Source organism: Parasteatoda tepidariorum, chromosome 10, assembly GCF_982258835.1.
Source record: "Parasteatoda tepidariorum strain Cologne lab strain chromosome 10, Ptep-v5.0, whole genome shotgun sequence".
In the NCBI taxonomy this organism is placed as follows: domain Eukaryota; kingdom Metazoa; phylum Arthropoda; class Arachnida; order Araneae; family Theridiidae; genus Parasteatoda; species Parasteatoda tepidariorum.
This window is the reverse complement of record NC_141764.1, coordinates 12199262-12218186: the sequence shown is the minus strand read 5'-3', so window position 1 is coordinate 12218186 and position 18925 is coordinate 12199262. Positions and strand designations below refer to the sequence as shown.

General features: G+C 31.6%; 1 protein-coding gene across 1 annotated transcript in view; it reads left to right on the top strand.

Annotated features, from left to right (window-relative positions):
- The window catches only part of LOC107453924 (gonadotropin-releasing hormone receptor-like), a 189410-nt gene extending 171256 nt beyond the window's left edge, over nt 1-18154 (top strand). Inside the window, exons 2-3 of the mRNA XM_043048890.3 lie at nt 4878-5061; nt 16311-18154. Coding sequence (XP_042904824.2) covers nt 4878-5061; nt 16311-16684 — 558 coding nt within the window. The 3' untranslated portion in view covers nt 16685-18154. The remainder of the gene's footprint in view (nt 1-4877; nt 5062-16310) is intronic.
- Nucleotides 18155-18925: the final 771 nt, after the last annotated feature.

Sequence of the window (18925 nt, the reverse complement as noted above, 5' to 3'; positions counted from 1 at the left end):
CAAATTTAGTTCGTTTACATCTGTCTTTCTTCCTCACCCTCCCCCCTTCCTGGGCAGGATTTATTCGATTAACAAAACAATAATGAAGATAAACAAATTTGTGAAGGGTCCGATTAAAAGATAAATTATTTTGTGAAGGGTCCGTTTTTAAGTTAAAATATTTTGTGAAGTGTCCGTTTTTATGAATATATTTTGTGAAGGGTCCGTTAATGGACCCAAATTTCTTCTAAACATACCCCTGGAAACCAATAAAAAATTTTTAAAGAAAACAATGAGAATATAAAAATGACTACCGAAGCTGACGCCATCAGGGGGTTCCAGCTCCGGAATTCATAAAAACAGGAAACCTTTTCTATCGAGAGAGCACGACAAATGTCTAAAAATTGCTCTCTCTGTACCCCAAAGGTTTTGTAAAAAATCCAGGAGTTTCTTTTTTCTTTTTCTTTTCCCTTTTCCTTTCCTTTCCTTTCCTTTCAGCTTCGGTAGTCATTTTTATATTCTCATTTTTTTCTTCTTTAAAATTTTCCGTCACTGAAAAAATTAAAGTATATTACGGTGAAAATGGATTTTATGGACAAATGAATTTTATGGATGATGCACTTAAAGTTCCGGTACTTTAAACAGTAATTTTTTACTGGGTAGAATTAAGCTTGATGCTTCTCACGAAATACACATTCTCAAACAAGTGAACAGATTTCTAACTACGACGAAATATATAATTCATTATAAACCACGAAATTTATCTAAACATTTTTCAAAATTTAAATAGAGTGCGATGGGTGCTGACAAAATATGTGGCTGCAAAAAAAAATCATAATTCACCCTTGCTAACAATTTTCGCAAAATCGAATAACGTTGCGGAAAAAAAAAAGAAATCTTCAACTTTGGGGTAAAATAACTGAAAAATAATAACAGGACGAAATAACAAATATGGCGTCAGAATAAGTTTTTCTAAAAATTTCTCTAGACATGCAAGAAATTTTTACATTATTTTATCTAGTAGTTTTTGAGTTATGACAGTGAAAATTACGCTTGGCGAAAATTTTCTAAAACAGCAGTGACGGCGGCAGTGACATTTTTTATAACAAAAATAAACATGAAATGCAAATAAATTTATTCAATTTTATTAAAAAAAAAAGAAGAAAAATACTAGCTTTCAAGAATTAGAAACGCTGCCGTTCAATTCATGTATTTTCGCTCACCTCAGGAAATTTCGGATAAATTTATTCGATTTCTGCGTTTATTAAAGTTGCCCTGCATCTATTTTCTAATTTGAAATACATTCGAAACATTCTTTCAAGTATTAAGAAGGTCGCAAACATAAAGATTCATTAAACTTAATGGATATTTAATGAATTGATGCCTGCTATGTGTTCTCATACATGTAGATTCTATCGAATAGAAATGTTCTAAAGCACCCTTAGGATCATTTATCAACGGTAGTCATTCCCATAAGAGTAGTGCAAAGATATCCAATGAAGGTATTTATTTTTTTTAACGACAGCATTACTTATTTCTACCCAAAAAAAAACATGAAGAATACGATGCTAATGAAGTACGTTTCGTTTAGGAGCAATTTATATTTTTCCTCTTTGAAATATATAAATAAAATTACGTAAGAAAATTAGTTTATAGAATCACTTCCTTAGGCTAATAAAATGGAATAAATTGGAAACAATTCAATGGAAGACATATTTACATTTCATATTGATTTTCTGCATCACATTGGAGTTTCACTAATGTAAAGTTTGTAATATAAAAACATGGAACACTTTTAATAACTTTTGATTGAGCGATAGAATTTTCTTGAAAACTTAATAATTAGAGAATCAAAACTTAATATTTCTTAAGTTCTGAAATCAAACGCAGTTTCCTGTACGGCAATTTTCTTTCATTTTTAAACTTCAGAACGGATTTAATCGGAACGGATAATTATAGACTGGGTCTTTTGTAACTAATATCCAAAATTTATGCTTAAAGTTTTTGCAGATTTCATTTAAAAAATGCCACCTGTGGACAATTCTATTATATATATGCTATTAATTATTTTCATTTTATTTTTTAGTAATTAATTTATGGTGAATATTCTTATAGTATCATCCAAAACATGCAGAACACAAGAGGGCAGTATTATATAGTATACAAGAGGTAGTAGAGGGCTTCATTACTCATTCTCTATTCATCGTCAAATTCTCTATTCATTATTTTTTATTAAAATTAAATTAATAAGATTCCGTAAATTGTATTTTTTAAAGGAAGTTCAATATTTGTTTGTTCTTCGATCTTTAATTTTCCTAATTAAAGTTACTTTACATTATCAGCATCCAAATCAGTTTTTATTGATTTAAGCTTGTAGAGTGTCTACCACTACAAAAATACAATTCCAATTCACTAGTATATAAGACATGTTAACTCGATTCTATAATGGAAATTGTCTAGTAGACCAAAGAAACGCAATGATTGCATTCACCTTTCGTTAGTAGCATCTAGGACCTTTCCGATCAAACTGTAATGGCTGGCATTTGCGTTTGAAACCGACTGGTCGAAGCATGTTTTGCAAGTAGGGGTTTACTTTTACTAAACTCTACTGTACCTCGGGTTTAGTTGCTAGCGGAGGCTAGTGATGCCAATTATCTAATCGAGATAAGTAATCTTAAAAACAGAGAAACGTTTTCTTCAAGCAAAGCACAGTGGACTCAGCTCATGATGAAGGGCCATCTCGGCCTCAGGCACCCCGACCAACCACCAAACCAAGTCTATGATGGGGTACCTTTTCATAGATGAAGGTTGACATTGTCGATATCTACTCTCCTCACATTGGTGACTTTCGGACGCGATGTGAACACGCCTACCTTGGCAGAAACTCCCACTTCGGTTTGAACACGCTGACTTCGATGGATTGTTCACACTGAAGAGTTGACTTGCTGCTTGTGACTGCGACATTATAATCATGCTGTTGCTACTCAGTCTCGATCACACACAACGACTGCTAATCTCAACACAAGAGCAACCACGACCGTTAACTTAATACAACTCTCTCGGCTTTTCACAAAACAGCAAAGAATCAACAAGTGGTATTCGTTCATCGAATTCTATCACAGATATGATTCTGGTGGGGGAGTACTGTAGTGTGTCTACCACTACAAATATGCAATTCAAATTCACTAGCATATAAGACATGTTAACTCGATTCTATGATGGAGTACTTATCCATAGATGAAGGTTGACATTGTCGAAAACTGCTCTTTAACTTTATTTCAACTTTAATAAAATTAAATATTAAAAACATCTGAAAACAGAAAAATTTATAATTTTAAGTTACTTATTCAAAACCACAAATCGCACCATTTTATTAATTTGCACTTTTGAAAAATTTTGATGGAAGTTTTTAAAATTATTAAGCAACATTTCTCCTAATCTGATAAAGCGATCTGTTTAAATTTATTATTTTCTAAAAATTATAGTGTCGTCACAACTAGAGTGTGTACACAATATACCCAAAAGCTAATTGAATACAAAAAAAATATATTTAAAAAATGCAAATCAAACATTTTTATCTGACATCTAACATGGCGCGAGGAAAAAGGCCTCTTAAGATATCAAACATGTTTCTTTTTTCTATATCCCTTCAAAATGTCAGGTTTGAATTCTTTTGTTTTCTTGCGAAGAAATTTTTTGTTTTAAAGTTTGCGGAGAGAGTTTAATTAATTATTAAAACACTTACTCTTACCAACTTTTAAACGATAATTATTTTACTTTGTAAAATATTTAAAGCTGTCAGACTCGTTCCATTTAACTGCAACAAATTGCAGTTGAATGTTTGAGAATGCAAAAAAAAAAAATTATTCTTAACTCATTTCTGAAGGTAAACAAGATGTCAAACACGATAAAAAGAAAAATTGTTTATTGATTTATTCATTTTATTCTGTATCTGGAAACGATTTAAAAACGAAAAATAGAGGGCGGTGTAGTAAACTCATTACGGATAAAGTATTAAAATGTAAGTGTAAAATTCTGCATATGATAACATTTACCATCGAGAACTGATGAGCATTCAAGAAGACACATTTAAATAGTTTTTTTTTTCTTCTCCAATATTCTACGACGCTTTCGTTTAAGGGAAAATATTTTTGTAGCAGGGAAAAAATTTATTTTTCTTCCGCGGGATAAAGTGAGGAATGTATTGAAAAACACCGCTAGAATTAAATTCTCAGGAGAAAGAAAAAATGCTTTCGAGACTGAAATTAAGCTTCCAAGGATGTTAAAAAGAGGTTAACAAAACGTTAAAAAAGATACAATTTTGTAGTTAATGTTTGAAAAGAAGTAACATTTTATAAAATCTATCATGAATTGATTGTTGCAAATTTTGAAGAACCACAATATCGTTTCCTTTGCCGCAACCAGGTGCTATTTTAAACCACATTATAATATTCTATCCACTCAGCATGGAAGAGTAGGAGCTTTTTTGTGAGCTTTCACTTATTTTGAGCTGTGCACAACTCAAAATATGTGTTTACAAAAATGAACACAACTCAAAATACATTTTTATTTTATTTTATAACCATCGTTGAACAGTCGACCTAATTTTCGGGTTTACGAGTAATTATGTTCACTCCGTATTCTCGTAATTTTGAACCCAATCCAGAAGAGAAGGAAACTCCCGGATCAAATATTGGGAAAAATCTGCCTTCGTAGAGGACTTTTTGATGGAACTAACCCGCAATTGCGTTACATGGAGAGGAAGACCACGAGAATGCTCGTTATATTTACTTTTGTTTTATTAAATTTGTTGTGTTACTGAAAAGGTACCTTCAGTGATCCGTTTTAAGCATAAACGCATCAAAATCCAGGCACTAACTGTTGTTTCACTTTTTCAGGCATTTATTTTCAGCGTGATGAAGGGTCCCTTCATAGAGGAGTTCTACCAGTGCGTCACTTTTGGCTTCTACACGGCGGCGTGGCAGGAACAGTTTTATACAACCCTCAGCCTCATTTTGATGTTCCTTCTACCCCTCATCATCCTCATCGTCACGTACATAACCACCTTCACAACAATAGCCAGTAAGTCGCTCTTTACTTTTTCTTAAACTATCATTAAAACTCTATAATTAACAGAGGAAAGAGGGGCTGCCCAAGTCAAAATTCTTGATGGTCCCATCAAAAATTTTTGATGGTTTATGTTGATTTCAGTCTGATTCCTGATGGTCGAATATCATTTGATGGCCACCATCATCCAACATTTTCTATTCTGTGCTCATGGTGGTTGATATTCCAACGAACTTCCATCATTCCATGATGAAAAATGCTACTTTAATACTATGACGGTTAAGCACCAAGAGTAATTTATTCTCATTATCCAACAATTCATGATGATCCGTGATGGTCCATGATGGTTCCAACTATTCATTACGATGATGGTTGAATGGGAATTCTTGTTGGTTCAGCAGGAATATACCATGAATTCATTTTATGTTGGACCATCATAAATCAGACCGAATTCTTACATTGAGGTAATGGCGGTTCATGACCTTTCCAAGATTTGCTTTCTAAGAAACTATGATGGAAATTCATATTGGTTCAGCATGAACAAACCATCAAAACAAGTTGCTATTCTTATATCCGACCATCGTGAATCTGTCTGAATTCCCTATATTGGGATGATGGTTACTTATGTTGGTTACCATCAAAAGATGTAAGGGTTCATGATGGAATAATTGATGGTTACCATCAAGATTATGTTGGTCCATTAAGGGAAAACCATCGAAAATTTTGACTTTCTGTTGATTCCACTCAAGATGATGCCGTAGCACGGAAGAAACTTTGCATCGCAAATTTTCGTTCACGTTTATTTCTAATTTAAAAATTTAAAAAAAGAGAAATTGAGTACACACTAACTTAGAGAAAGCAATTAAGTTTCAATTGCTGAAAAAAAAATGTTCAAATATCTAAATACAAACAAATCATCGGAAGAGAACTTCTCCACTCCGAAATTCTCAGAATTTATTTTTTATTTTGTTTTTCTTTTCAGTTTTTGAAACTTTATTGTTTTTTCTGAACTCATTTTTTCTATACTTTAAATTACAGAGTTAAAAGAGAATTTGCTACAAAAAGTTTCTCCCGCGGTATGGCATCCTCTTAAAGTGTCAAACTCGTCAAAAATTGTAGTGGACACGCCAAAAATAAGTTATGATGCTTCCCCCCCCCCCTGGAATGCGTAATTCTGAAACACGAAAAAAATAGCCCATCAAGCATATCTATAAAAACAAAATTAAACCAAATATTTCATTGAACTTTTTTTAAAAAATTTCTATTTCTTCGCTGCCATGCCTCCATGTTGTGATGGCGCTGTCATCAAGGTAGAGGTTGTAAAAAGAGAGAGGAGGGAATGCTCTGATGCAGAGCAGAAGTGAATTGTTTAGATGTCTTGGTCATATTAATTTTCTAATCTTTTATCATTATTAGTCAATGTTTCTCGTGTTGTTAATGGGTTACCATTTTTTGACCAATTGTGTTTTTGGGAAGTATCGGAGTGAACAAGGGAAAAGGAGGAAAGAATATACGTTATACCACATTCGCTATAACCGAAGAAGGTAACTAAAATCATGATGAGTCTCAAATTACGTCGTTACTTTTAATTGAGGCAGGTGTTTGATGCATTATAATTAAATGCCTCGATTGTTTTGATTGTTAAAATAGTTAAATATGCAAAAACTAATAAGTATTTAAGTAGGTACTTGTTTCATATTTTATATAAGAGTCAGTTTTATAAAAAGAGACCAAGAAATATGGAAGTCCTGTGTCGTTAGGACACGTAGTATCTAGAGTACAGCGATATCATATCTGTATAGCACAATAGCATTCTTGCTAGTGCTGCCCTCCCTATGTTTTTTTTTAATTTATATATATATATAAAAAAAAGTTTTCTATGAAGATGCGGAATCGTGTAGATATTGTAAAGCGAAAGGACTTAAGGGCGATAACAAAAGACAATGTTTCGTTCTTTTTTTTTTTTTTCCTGAAAAATTATTGTCTCAGCCAATTACAGACCCGCATGCCGCAATTCTCTAACTACGTTTGAAACCAGGACTCAAAGGTAAACTAAAAAATTTACAATTTCACATAGTCTTGAAAAATTATTAAATAAAGCAATTTAAATTTTGAAATGTATTTCATTTTAAATTCAGAAACAAGTCGCGAGATGAAGTACAGCCCCTAGCCAAATTATTCGACGCACTAGAGAATCTATATAAAGCCTTAATTATAATTTGATACTATACAGCTTTATTGTTTTTACAAGACTGAAACCGGTTTGAACTTGTTTACGTTAGTGTATCAATTGGTTAACATTATAACGCAATACGTTAAAAACGAATAGAAATAGGAAGCATATAAAAATCTTTTGAATAAAATCCCAGTATATGTATGTTTAAATAGCATGTATGCATTGCCTATCTGGGGTCTGTTAAGAAGAAATTTGGCTCCGTTAACGGACCCTTCACAAAATATCTTATCATAAAAACGGACCCTTCACAAAATAATTTACCTTTTAATCGGACCCTTCACAAATTTGTTTATCTTCATTCTTCATTATTGTTTTGTTAATCGAATAAAACCTTTCCAGGAAGGGGGGGGGGGAGAAAGACAGATGTAAATGAACTAAATTTTGTCTTCCGCAGACACTTCTTCCTTTATTCGTCTGAAATGAATATTCTGCGTTCAGCAGTATAGGCTAAATACCAAACATTTATATGTTGTATCGCTAATTTAGTAGCTGTAATTGCTGTTTATTTTTTTTTTAATTTTATTTTTTTATTTATAGTTTTACAGTTTTAAGCATAATCTTGTGTCTATTTACAATTTAAAAACTTCTTGAAAAAGTGTTTTGCAATAACCGGACCCTATTTGCACAAATTCATAAAAGCGGACCCTGGTTGAAAGAATGTGAGTAATTTTTTTTCACAATTTCACGAAAAACGGACCTTTCACAAAATGTCTGAACAGACCCCTGCCTATAAACTCGCGCACATCATGTCATTATTAAAAGATTACAGCGTGTCTAATAATTTGGTCTGATTATTATAATATAATACTTGATATAATATAGTCTAATTTACTCTATCGTCTAATTTACATTATATATAGCCTATTTGAACCAATTGATACACTAACGTAAACAAGTACAAACTAGTTTCAATCGTGTAAAAACAATAAAACTGTATAGTATTGCCTAATAGTTAAGATTTGACATCTAATAATTTGGCCAGAGACTGTATTTAAATTTAACAGTTTAAAAATTCATTGAATTAAATTTTATCGTGATTCCATGTTGTAATGCTATATTTAAATTGCTGTTTTCCAAAAGGTTCCACCATAAATAAAATAAATTCTTGTATTTTAATTAGCTCATTTCAACTTTAATTTAGTTCAAATTTTAATTAAACTAATTTACATCAATGAAAGTGTTGTAAAAGCAGTCAAAATCCGAAAATAATTAGTTTGTATCGCATTTAAATATTCCTTGATAAAGCAATCCAATTAAGAAGTCATCTAAGAACGAAAAAAAGCATTTTTTCGTCAATGAATTTATACTTAAACTGCTTGCTCACTTGTTAATTATAGAATATTTTACTTTTTAGTGCCTCATTAAAAACGTTATTTATTTCATTTTTTAAACAATCGTTGCGCTTTTTGTATGCAGAAATTTAAATATTTTTTCTATAAGCGATAATGTGAGAGAAATGTATAACATTTGACGTTAAAGAAATTAGAAACAATTTAGAGTAAAAGGAAGCAAATGTCACCTGTTAAGTTAGTCCTTCAAAAGCTCTTTCATTTACACTAACTCTTTTTAATGAACAATTGGAGAAATACATACGGCATAAAAAAATTGGCATTTTTATCTCCAATTATAAAATCAAAAAAATAATTAGTTTAAGGTAATTATTAGTTATTAAATGTAACTAATGTAAGGCAATAAAATAAATTATTAGACTATAAAAAAGTTAAAAAACGCTTAAAAAGTAACCAATCAAAAACTCATTAAATAGGATTTATTCAAATAAAATTTTGCAAAGCCTCTCTAATTTCTTTAAAACTTAAAAGGTAATTGAAAAAGTGAAGAAATACAAAAATTACAAAAAAGTAGAGAACAAAAAAAAGGTAATTTTTAGCTAAATTATTTTTAAAAAAATGATGGGTAACGTTAGGTTATTCAACCTCATAATTATCAGATTGTATCAAATTATTCTGCGGAAAATTATTCTTTGAAAAACACATTTCAAGGAAATTCTAGTATAAAATTGCATGCACTCTTTTTTCACTAAAACTTCAAAAAAAATATAAAAAAAGAAAATGTAAATTGCAAATTGCTATTTAAAAAAAAATTAACACAACTCCAGCTGTAAAATAATAATTAATTAAGGGTTAAAAATATCAACAAAAAACAACGTTTTATAAAACTGTTAAAAATCGACTTGAAAAAATAAAGAGAAAAAAGGAACAGAAATTTTAATGCCTATTAAGTAGTATAGAACACTTTTCGAATAAATACTTAAACTAAATTTCATAAAAATGAAAATAGTTTTAAATTCTATTAAAGAAAACTAATTCATTTTTTTTTCGGTAACAATTGCTTTTTCATCTTAAAGTAGAAAAGAATTATTACAATCCAAAGTACTTTGTAGACATAGAACTTCTTTTACTTTGTTCCGGTTGATCGAGCGTACCTTAAATGCAACAGACATTCTTATCTAAGGAATCGAATGAAAAAATGATAGGGGTGAAGTCAGTTTCCTATTACTTAATATAATATCGCTCCAATAAAAGCTTCTTTTTGCTTCGAAAAAGAATAAAAAAACATTCTATGGAGGAAGTTATCAACATTCGAATAGAGTGATTGATGAAATTACTTTCAAAAATTCATTAATACACTATGACAATTTATATTTCATTTTAGGAACTAGATTCAAATTTTCGCTTACAGAGTAGTGTTTTTTAAACAGAATGAATAATGATGAATGAGTTTATACTTATAAACTTTTTTATAGGGAGTACAAATTAGTTCGGTCCGTTTTTTTTTGTGGTCAAAAATGCATTTATGTTTGAACAAAATGAATTAACAGATCAATCATAGTATTGTCCATCGCTGGCTACAACTTTTCCCCGCCTCTTAGGTAATTTTCGAATTCCCTCTCGAAAAAATGTCTCGTCTTTTGAGGCGATCCAAGTTAGGGGCCAATTTTCGATTTCTGCGAATAAAGTAAACCTGTGACCTGCCAAATCGTGCTGGATCCGTTGGAACGATCAGTAATCAGAAGGAGCAATGTCCGGTGAATACGGCAGGTGCGGCAAAATATCCCACTTGAGCGTTTCCAAATAATTTCTTACAACTTTTGCGACATGGGGCCGACCGTTATCATGCAGAAGAATAACTTTGTCATGTCTTTACTCGTATTCCGACAGTTTTTCCCGTAATGCACCACTCAAACGAATCGCCTATCGCCCGTAATGGAATCGGCAGAATGCAGCAGTTCATAGTATACAACACCATTCTTCATTCACCATTCTTGAAACGTCGAAACCATTCCCTACATGATTTCTCAGTTGGAGCATTCTCACCATAAACTTCTACAAGCATTCGATGCTCTTCAGCTGCACTTTTCTTCCAATTAAGGCAGAAACATAAAACCTCTCGCAAAGGGTGCTTAGTTAAAACAAAATTTAACATATTCAGCAAAGTTAAAATCAGGGTTTTCGTACAAAACTCAAAGCGATATAAACTGAATATTACTGACAGATGTCTAACCTCTCCAAAACCACCGAAACCAGCTGTCACTATGAAACATTCATAACAGCCAGAGCCATCTTTTGAAAACGGATCGAACTAATTTGTACTCCTAATATCATATAATTTATGAATTGTAATTTGACGACATTTAATGCTGTAATAATCTTCCAATTACATTACGTACATTTGTATTTGTTTAAATTTGAAGATAATTATTACGGAATAGTTGTATTCAAGCGGTGACTTTGGTATGAGGAAGAATTACGTAGAATGAAGGAGGAAAAGGAACGAAGCACCTAATAACTTTTATAGTCTGTCTATTTTACATTTTATAACCGTCGTTGAATAGCAGACTCAATTTTTTTGGGTTTACGACTGCTAATGTTAAACCCCGTAGCCCTGTATTTTTGAACCCAATCCAGAACACAAGGGAACTCCTGGACCAAGTTTTGGGAGAAATTTACTTTCGTGGAGGACTTTCTGATGGAACTAACCCGCATTTGCATTACTTGGACAGGAAAACCACGACAACCTCCCGCGGTAAGTCTGACGGTGAAGGAACTCTAACCCATGATCTGTTTATCACTGATATTTTACGTCAGCATTGTGGTCGGTGCATTGTGGTCGGTCCGACCAGCCATCGCCGGGAATCGAAGCCAGTTCATCTCCTTGGAAGGCGAATGCTCTATCCCCTGAACCATCACAGCTAATATAGTTTGTCGATGTAAAGTATTCCCCTAGCCATTCGTCTACAGTAGCGGTAGTGACTATGGTGACGATGTTAAACTGTTTAAAGGCTCCGGGTCGGCGAGAGAAGGGGTATCAGGGGAGAAAGACGCTCCCCAAATTGAGATGCACTATTTCTTATTTTCATAGCAGCAGACAGCTTTAGAGCTCGTAAGAGAGGGGAGTTCTTTCTTTAGACAAACTATACTTGCTTTTTGCATTATTAATGTGAGGACTTAATATTTACTTGAAATTCGTTTGAGAAACACATTAAATATTTAGCGTTAACTATTAAAGCTAATCAGCGATGTAAAAAAATTTCATGCTCTTTTGAAATGAATTATTATTATTTTTCTTATTATTTGGATTCTAGACTTTAACAATGTTTCTCGGTGTCTTTTCGCCAAGGAAAATAAAGTTTAAGTACTTCACACTTTAAACAAAAGTAAAATTTTAAATTACAGTGAGACCTGTTTTTGTGCGGTCCTTTTTTATGCGATTCTGTTTTTGTGCGATTGGTTTTATGCGATTTTATTTTTGTGCGATTTTTTTTGTCGAATTATTTTTATGCGGTATATGAATCTTAACGGCGTTAGCACCAGTTTAATGTTTCCTATCAATGTGCATATGCATGTTGTGGACGAACTCTGATTACGTGGTCTCCTTGACAACGATGTATCTGAACTTCGCGATGCTCTGTTTATTTACTTTTATTAGTTCATTTATTATCGTCAACTCCATTTTCTCTTCTGTTTAAAATTTATTCTGCGCTAAACGAGTTGAAGTAAATCAGTAAAAAATCGTTTGCTGTGTTAAAATACTTAGTATTTTAAAATTAAACCGTTATTTTTATTTTGTAAATTCTCGTCTGCGTGTATCTCAAATACTATACGCTTCGTATTCAGAGTTTTATACACGATTCATTAGATTAAGGATTCATTTTATAGTGAGATTAAAGGTAAAAAAATTAATTACTTTTGTTTCTATTTATATGTAGTTTTTATGATTTTTATTTTATTTTATCTGATCACTGACTTTATGGTACCAAAAAACAAATCATCGAAATCCTATCTTCAAGCGATTTTCAACCAATTCATTCCAAGAAGATGCGCGTTTTGGATTACGACGAGTAGCAGCAAACTATTTAATGTATAATTTGAAAACTTCTACATGTATATGTACAATGGAGAATTAAATATTTTTAAAATTTCTTTAGGTCTAATTTAATTATTTAATTTTATTGAAAGCATTCTCTTATCTATTTCATAAATCATTGATGTATTTTCTGAGTCCGACTTTTTTTATGCGGTCCCTATCAACCGCATAAAAAAAGTTTTTGGTGGTATATGGTACAAACTTGTTTATTACATGTCAGAATTTATAAAATTTTCGAATTTTTTTTTTGTGCGATTTCTTTTATGCGGTCCCTATCCACCGCACAAAAAAAGGTTTTACTGTACTTATACCACCTTGGAGTAAAAAATTATTTCGGTTTTACTTTAAATTTTAAAAATTATTAACTTTTTTAAAAATATCCAAACTAGCGTGAAAATTAGCTTTAAGTTAAAAGTTTGTAAAGCTTGTAAAGCTTTTTAAAAAAAATAAATAACCATTCTTGCAAGGTTTTTCCACCTGGATAGTAATTACCAAAACTAATGAATAATTCTCAATTTTTTCAAATTTAACCCATATAATGCCTGTGTTATACCTTTTTACCATCTAAAAGATTAAAAACTATATTACATACTCTTTTCATCTTCTCAACACTGTGGCTTTTCTATATATTGATGTCTTGTGTCCTTTTTCAAATACAATCAAACCCCGCTATAGTGAACACGGTTTATAGTGAACTCCCGGATATAGTGAACGAAATGCTAGGGACCATGCCTTGCTATACACGTATGTTATTTTTTGTAGATACAGTGAACTAAAAAAGTGAGGAAGTTGGATATGATGAACTTTTTTTTTCTGTTTTCGACTGATGTTTTTTCATCATTTTTTTAAATAATTTCGAACTACAAACTTCAAAATAAATACTTAAAATAAATACTCAAAATAAATACTTATATTGATTTTTGAAACTATCTAAAGAGTGAAATGTAGCCACAAGCATTTTTTCTTGTTCGCTTCTTTTATCTCACTTTTCCATCCCTAAACAAAAGCCAACGCAAGCAGATTTTTTGGACAAATTTTTCCCTGCATCAGCTAAAGATTACTAATTATTTTTTTTTGTACACAAGACAAAGAGTAATAAAAAATAAAAGCAAGTTAACACATTTTTTGTTACTACATATTATTTTTCAGTCATTCTTGTAATTCATTTACTTGGTCATTTATTTAAATCAGAGATCGCCAAAGTGGTCTATATAGACCCCCAGGGGTCTATTTAACAAAAGTTAGGGTCGATCTGAGCCAGGGGATCGAATGGGGGTCGAAAAAAAAACAGTTCTTAATACGCAAATCACACATACCTCATTGAGTATGTAAAATTTGTGAATGTTTTTATAATTGACTTAATATCAGTTTCTTTATAGAACATAAATTAATAAACGTACATTTATTCGGGTGAATCAGGTGTTTATGTACCAGAGCGCAGTGGCATGAACTCAGCACTTCTGGTTTATAAGTCATGTGCATATGTGCGCTTGTCCAAATGTCACGTGTGACGAGCATTGACGTTACAAACACAAATATTATACGCAGTTTCAGCTATCTTTGCAAACTGTGAAACAGTGTTGAATATTTGCAGTGTCATTATTAAAACTTTTATAGTTTTGAATAATTAGTTATTGTTTCGTTAAAACCATTCGTTTAGCTTAGATATCAATTTTAATTATCAATACATGTAAAAAAGAAGGTAAGCATTAATAATATGGATTTGTACAGGCCACGACAAAACTATAGCACACTTTGTATTTTTTTACGGAAATTACAAAATTGACCAATTTTGAACCCAATATAGCGAACCTTGCAAAAAAACACCAGGCACACCCATCTCATTGATTAAGAAGCAATAAACTGTAGTTTCTTTACTTATTATTTCTACTTATTCATAATTACTTATTATTTAATAAATATTAAGGTATTTAAATTTCAACATTAATATATTTTTCATAAAACTACTGTTACACTATGTACTATTACTTTAATAAATGTTTAAAATCATAAAATAAATGTAGAAACACAGTATCTAAGGGAGTTTTATTTTAATTAACAGAAAATTACTTTTATGGGGGTCGATGGAGATTTCGAAAAATTATGTAGGGGTCGATGATCAAGAAAGTTTGGCGACCCATAATTTAAATAATGTATAATAAAAGGAAGGAGTTCGGAAACATTTATTGTTATTATTGTTTGCGGAACGGATATCGCGAACTCCCGGTTATAGTGAACCGAAATTTCAGCCCCTTGGAGGTTCACCATAGCGAGGTATGACTGTATACATGTACCTTCACATCCTTCTAAAAATATATTTCCTTCATATTGACCTCACATACGCTTTTCATTCACTGAAAACAGTGGCTTTTCTTTATATTAACGTCTTGCTTCATTTTGCAAAGATATGATACATTTCCTTCTGCAAATATATTTCCTTCATATTGACATCTCGCTCAATATTCTAGCATCGAGGGCATATTCTAGCTAAATTTAGGCTCAACTTAATCATAACAGTCATGATTAACTGTTACAAACTCATAGTAGTTATGAAAATAGCACATTATTCGCGAGAAAACGTTATTTCAAATGGTGACAGAGCCTTCAAAAAAAGAAGCTTAAAAATAGGAGAGAAGATCAATCATAGCATATCTCTTAGAAGTAACTTTGCGGTAACTTTTTAAAACTTGTTTTCTTAACGATAAGTTTAAAAAAAATAGCTTTAAAACTTATCTTTATTATTTTTTTTTACCCAATGGCAAAATGGGTCTTGATCTGGATTTGATGACGTCCACCACACACTTTTCAAGTGCTTTCAAGAGTCATAGTAAACAGTGCCCATGCGTTGCTATGGCAACCACTGATGTTTTTCTTTTCACTACCAGGCATTTTTTAATGTATTTACATAACAGTAATTTAAAGAATTTTTATATTCTTTTTATTATTCACGTATAATTACTGGCTTAACGGTGATTTTAATATAAATATGAATGCTGAAGAAGAAAAAGTATTTTGTGACGTCTTGAAACACGTACATAGTGAAGGATATGAAAATCAATCCGACGACAAACATCCATGGAGACAGTTTTTGCAACCCATGATTTGAAACGTTTAACGGAGTCCATCCAGAAAGAAAAAGCATTTGGCCAATGAGTAACCAGTGATAGTAATAAGGCGACCACAACTTTTACGTTTCATTTTTAAATTATATTAGTTAATAGTATTGAGAGGAAATTAAATGTAAAACATTGAAAATATTTGCATCATTTAAAAAATAAAATAAAAAATCATTTTTATTCATCTAAACTTTTAATTGAGAATTTGAACTCATAGGGGAGAATTGAAATTTCGGAATTTTTATTACGAATTTTAAGAAGTTAAGTCTTTCAAACCTAGTTAAATAAAAATTAAAAGTGACTCTTGACGAAAGATGAATGTATTTTTGTCATATTAGAGAAAACCAATTTTGATCAATTTTAATCCCTAAGTTGCTCTTCATGACCTCGATAATGATTCTCAAGATTTAGCGAAACGGTTTGATTTGTTGTTTTTCTTCTCATTTAAGTATTAACACGTTATATTAATTAAAACGATTGGTTAAATATAGTTAAATCAATATTTAATGAAAATTTATCTTTTGCAGGCCAAGAAAACATGTTCTCGGAATCCCTCACCAGATCACCACTCGAAGATGCTCGGCACAAAATTTTGCACAAAGCCAAAATCAAGACGTTAATGATAACAGTGGTCATAGTTTTGACATTCGTGGTCTGTTGGACACCCTATTATGTGACAATGGTTATATTTATCTTCTTGGAACCGAACGAAGAACTAAGCGAAAACCTCCAGGCTTTCGTCTTCTTCTTCGGCAGTCTGACATCCATGATCAATCCTCTCATCTACGGGGCTTTCCACCTGAGACGAAGGAAACCGCGTCCTTCCAAATCCACTACCTACATGAATAATAGCAGTTCTTCACGAGTGGATCTCTCGTTGGCCACTTTCCACAGAGGTTGAACTGATAATTAATGCCAAGTCGCCAACTGCTCTTAAAGAAGTTCGATTCAATCAAACAGCGTTACAAATTGAGGCGATTTTTTCCTAATATCCTACTTGGCAAAAGGATAATCCAAATAAATTAACTTAAAACTTTAATGAATAATCCAAAGAAACATGCAGGGGAATCTATTACTTAGAGTTTTTGGCCAAATTATTAAATGCACTATAAGATTCTATGTGACATCTTAACTATGAGGTTATACTATACAGCTTTATTGTTTTTACGCGACTGAAACCAGTTTGCACTTGTTTCTATACGTGTATCAATGGGTTAAATTAGACGATATATAATACAAATTCGATGATTGGACAAATTAGACTATATATTATATAATTGTGCGGAGGTAGCGTAAATGAAGAATAAAACTGCGTTTTTTATTAAAAAATTAGTTTATTAGCGTTTTCCTTTTCGGGTGTAGATGCGTGGACTGTGTTGGCGCACAAACATAGACTGAGTTTAGAAAAGGTTGTGCTTGCCAAGTTGGCGGAATTACCGTGCGCCAAGGGAGGTGCTCCAACGCCAAGAGCGTAATTTACAAATACGGAACAATAATCATAGAATATTTATTATATCAAGTATTATATTATAATAAAATTATTCGATGCACTTTAGTGTTTTAATAATTACATGTTTAGCACGAGTTTGCATGCAATACTTTTATATTTACACTTACATGTAATGGGTTTTTTTTTCCAAGAGATTTTTTATATACTTCCTATTTTTATTTATTTTTAACGAATTGCATTACAACGTTAACCAATTGATACACGAACATAAACTAGTGTAAACTGGCTTCAGTCACGTGAAACCAATGCTGTATAGCAGAGGTCGCCAAAGTGGTCTATATAGACCCCCAGGGGTCTATTTAACATAAGCGGGGGTCGATCTGAGCCAGGGGGTCGAATGGGGGTCGATCCGAACCGGAAGGGTCGATTGGTCGAAGGATTATCAGTATTTTTCAGATATGTGACAATTAGAAATAAAAGAAGACTTGGAAATATATACAGGTAATCTTCAAAAATTGAGCGATGATTTTAAACTGCGTTCTGTTGATTTGGAAAACATTGACATCCCTGATTGGATTATTGCGCCATTTTCTGCTCAAATTGAAAACGTGGGTATCAACCTGAAAGATGAGCTTGCTGAATTATTATGGGGATTTGAAGCAAAGACACTTTTTAAAAATTTAACAATAAGCAAATTTTGGACAAATATAAATATAATGCAAAAATATGTAAGACTTTAAGAAATAGCTCAGCCATTTATGATAGCATTTCCAAGTTCCTATATGGTTGAAGCCGGTTTCAGTCACGTAAATTCAATCTTAACTAAGAACAGAAATAAATTAAACGTGGAGTTTCGAGGGGATTTAAGATTAAAATTGACCAATTTTGAACCCAATGTAACGAACCTTGCAGAAAAAAAAACACCAGGCACACCCATGTCATTGATTAAGAAGCAATAAATCCGTAGTTACTTTACTTATTATTTCTACTTACTTATAATTACTTATTATTTCATAAATATTAAGGTATTTATATTTCAACATTAATATATTTTTCATAAAACTATTGTTACACTATGTACTATTACTTTAATAAATGTTCAAAATCATAAAATAAATGTACAAACGCAGTATCTAATAGAATTTTATTTTAATTAACAGAAAATTACTTTTATGGGGGTCGATGGAGATTTCGAAAAATTATGTAGGGGTCGATGATCAAAAAAGTTTGGCAACCCCTGCTGTATAGTAACACCTCATAATTAAAATTTTTCATAGAATTTTATAGTGCGTCTAATAATGAGGTCAGGGACCGTATATATAAAACATTAGGTCATTCATATACAAATCAGGACAGGATAATAATCTTTAAAATAAATTTCAGAGCGCATCTTGTTTGACCAAAGTACCCATGCTATGTAGATAAATCACCCCAAAATTATAAAAATGAATTGGATCTTTAAGAAACTTGAGATTAATTTTGTTAACATGTCGACATTTCTTCATTTTAATTATAAAGCTAATGCATTTTTATTGACACGTTATGTTATTTCTAAGACTTATTAAATTATTTTGACCGATTTTGTATAGAAACAAATTTGATTGAAAGTTTAACTATTAATGACTTCGGTATAAAAAAACTTGTTATCACACATACAATTAAACTGTCTTTAATTTTGAAATAACAATTTAA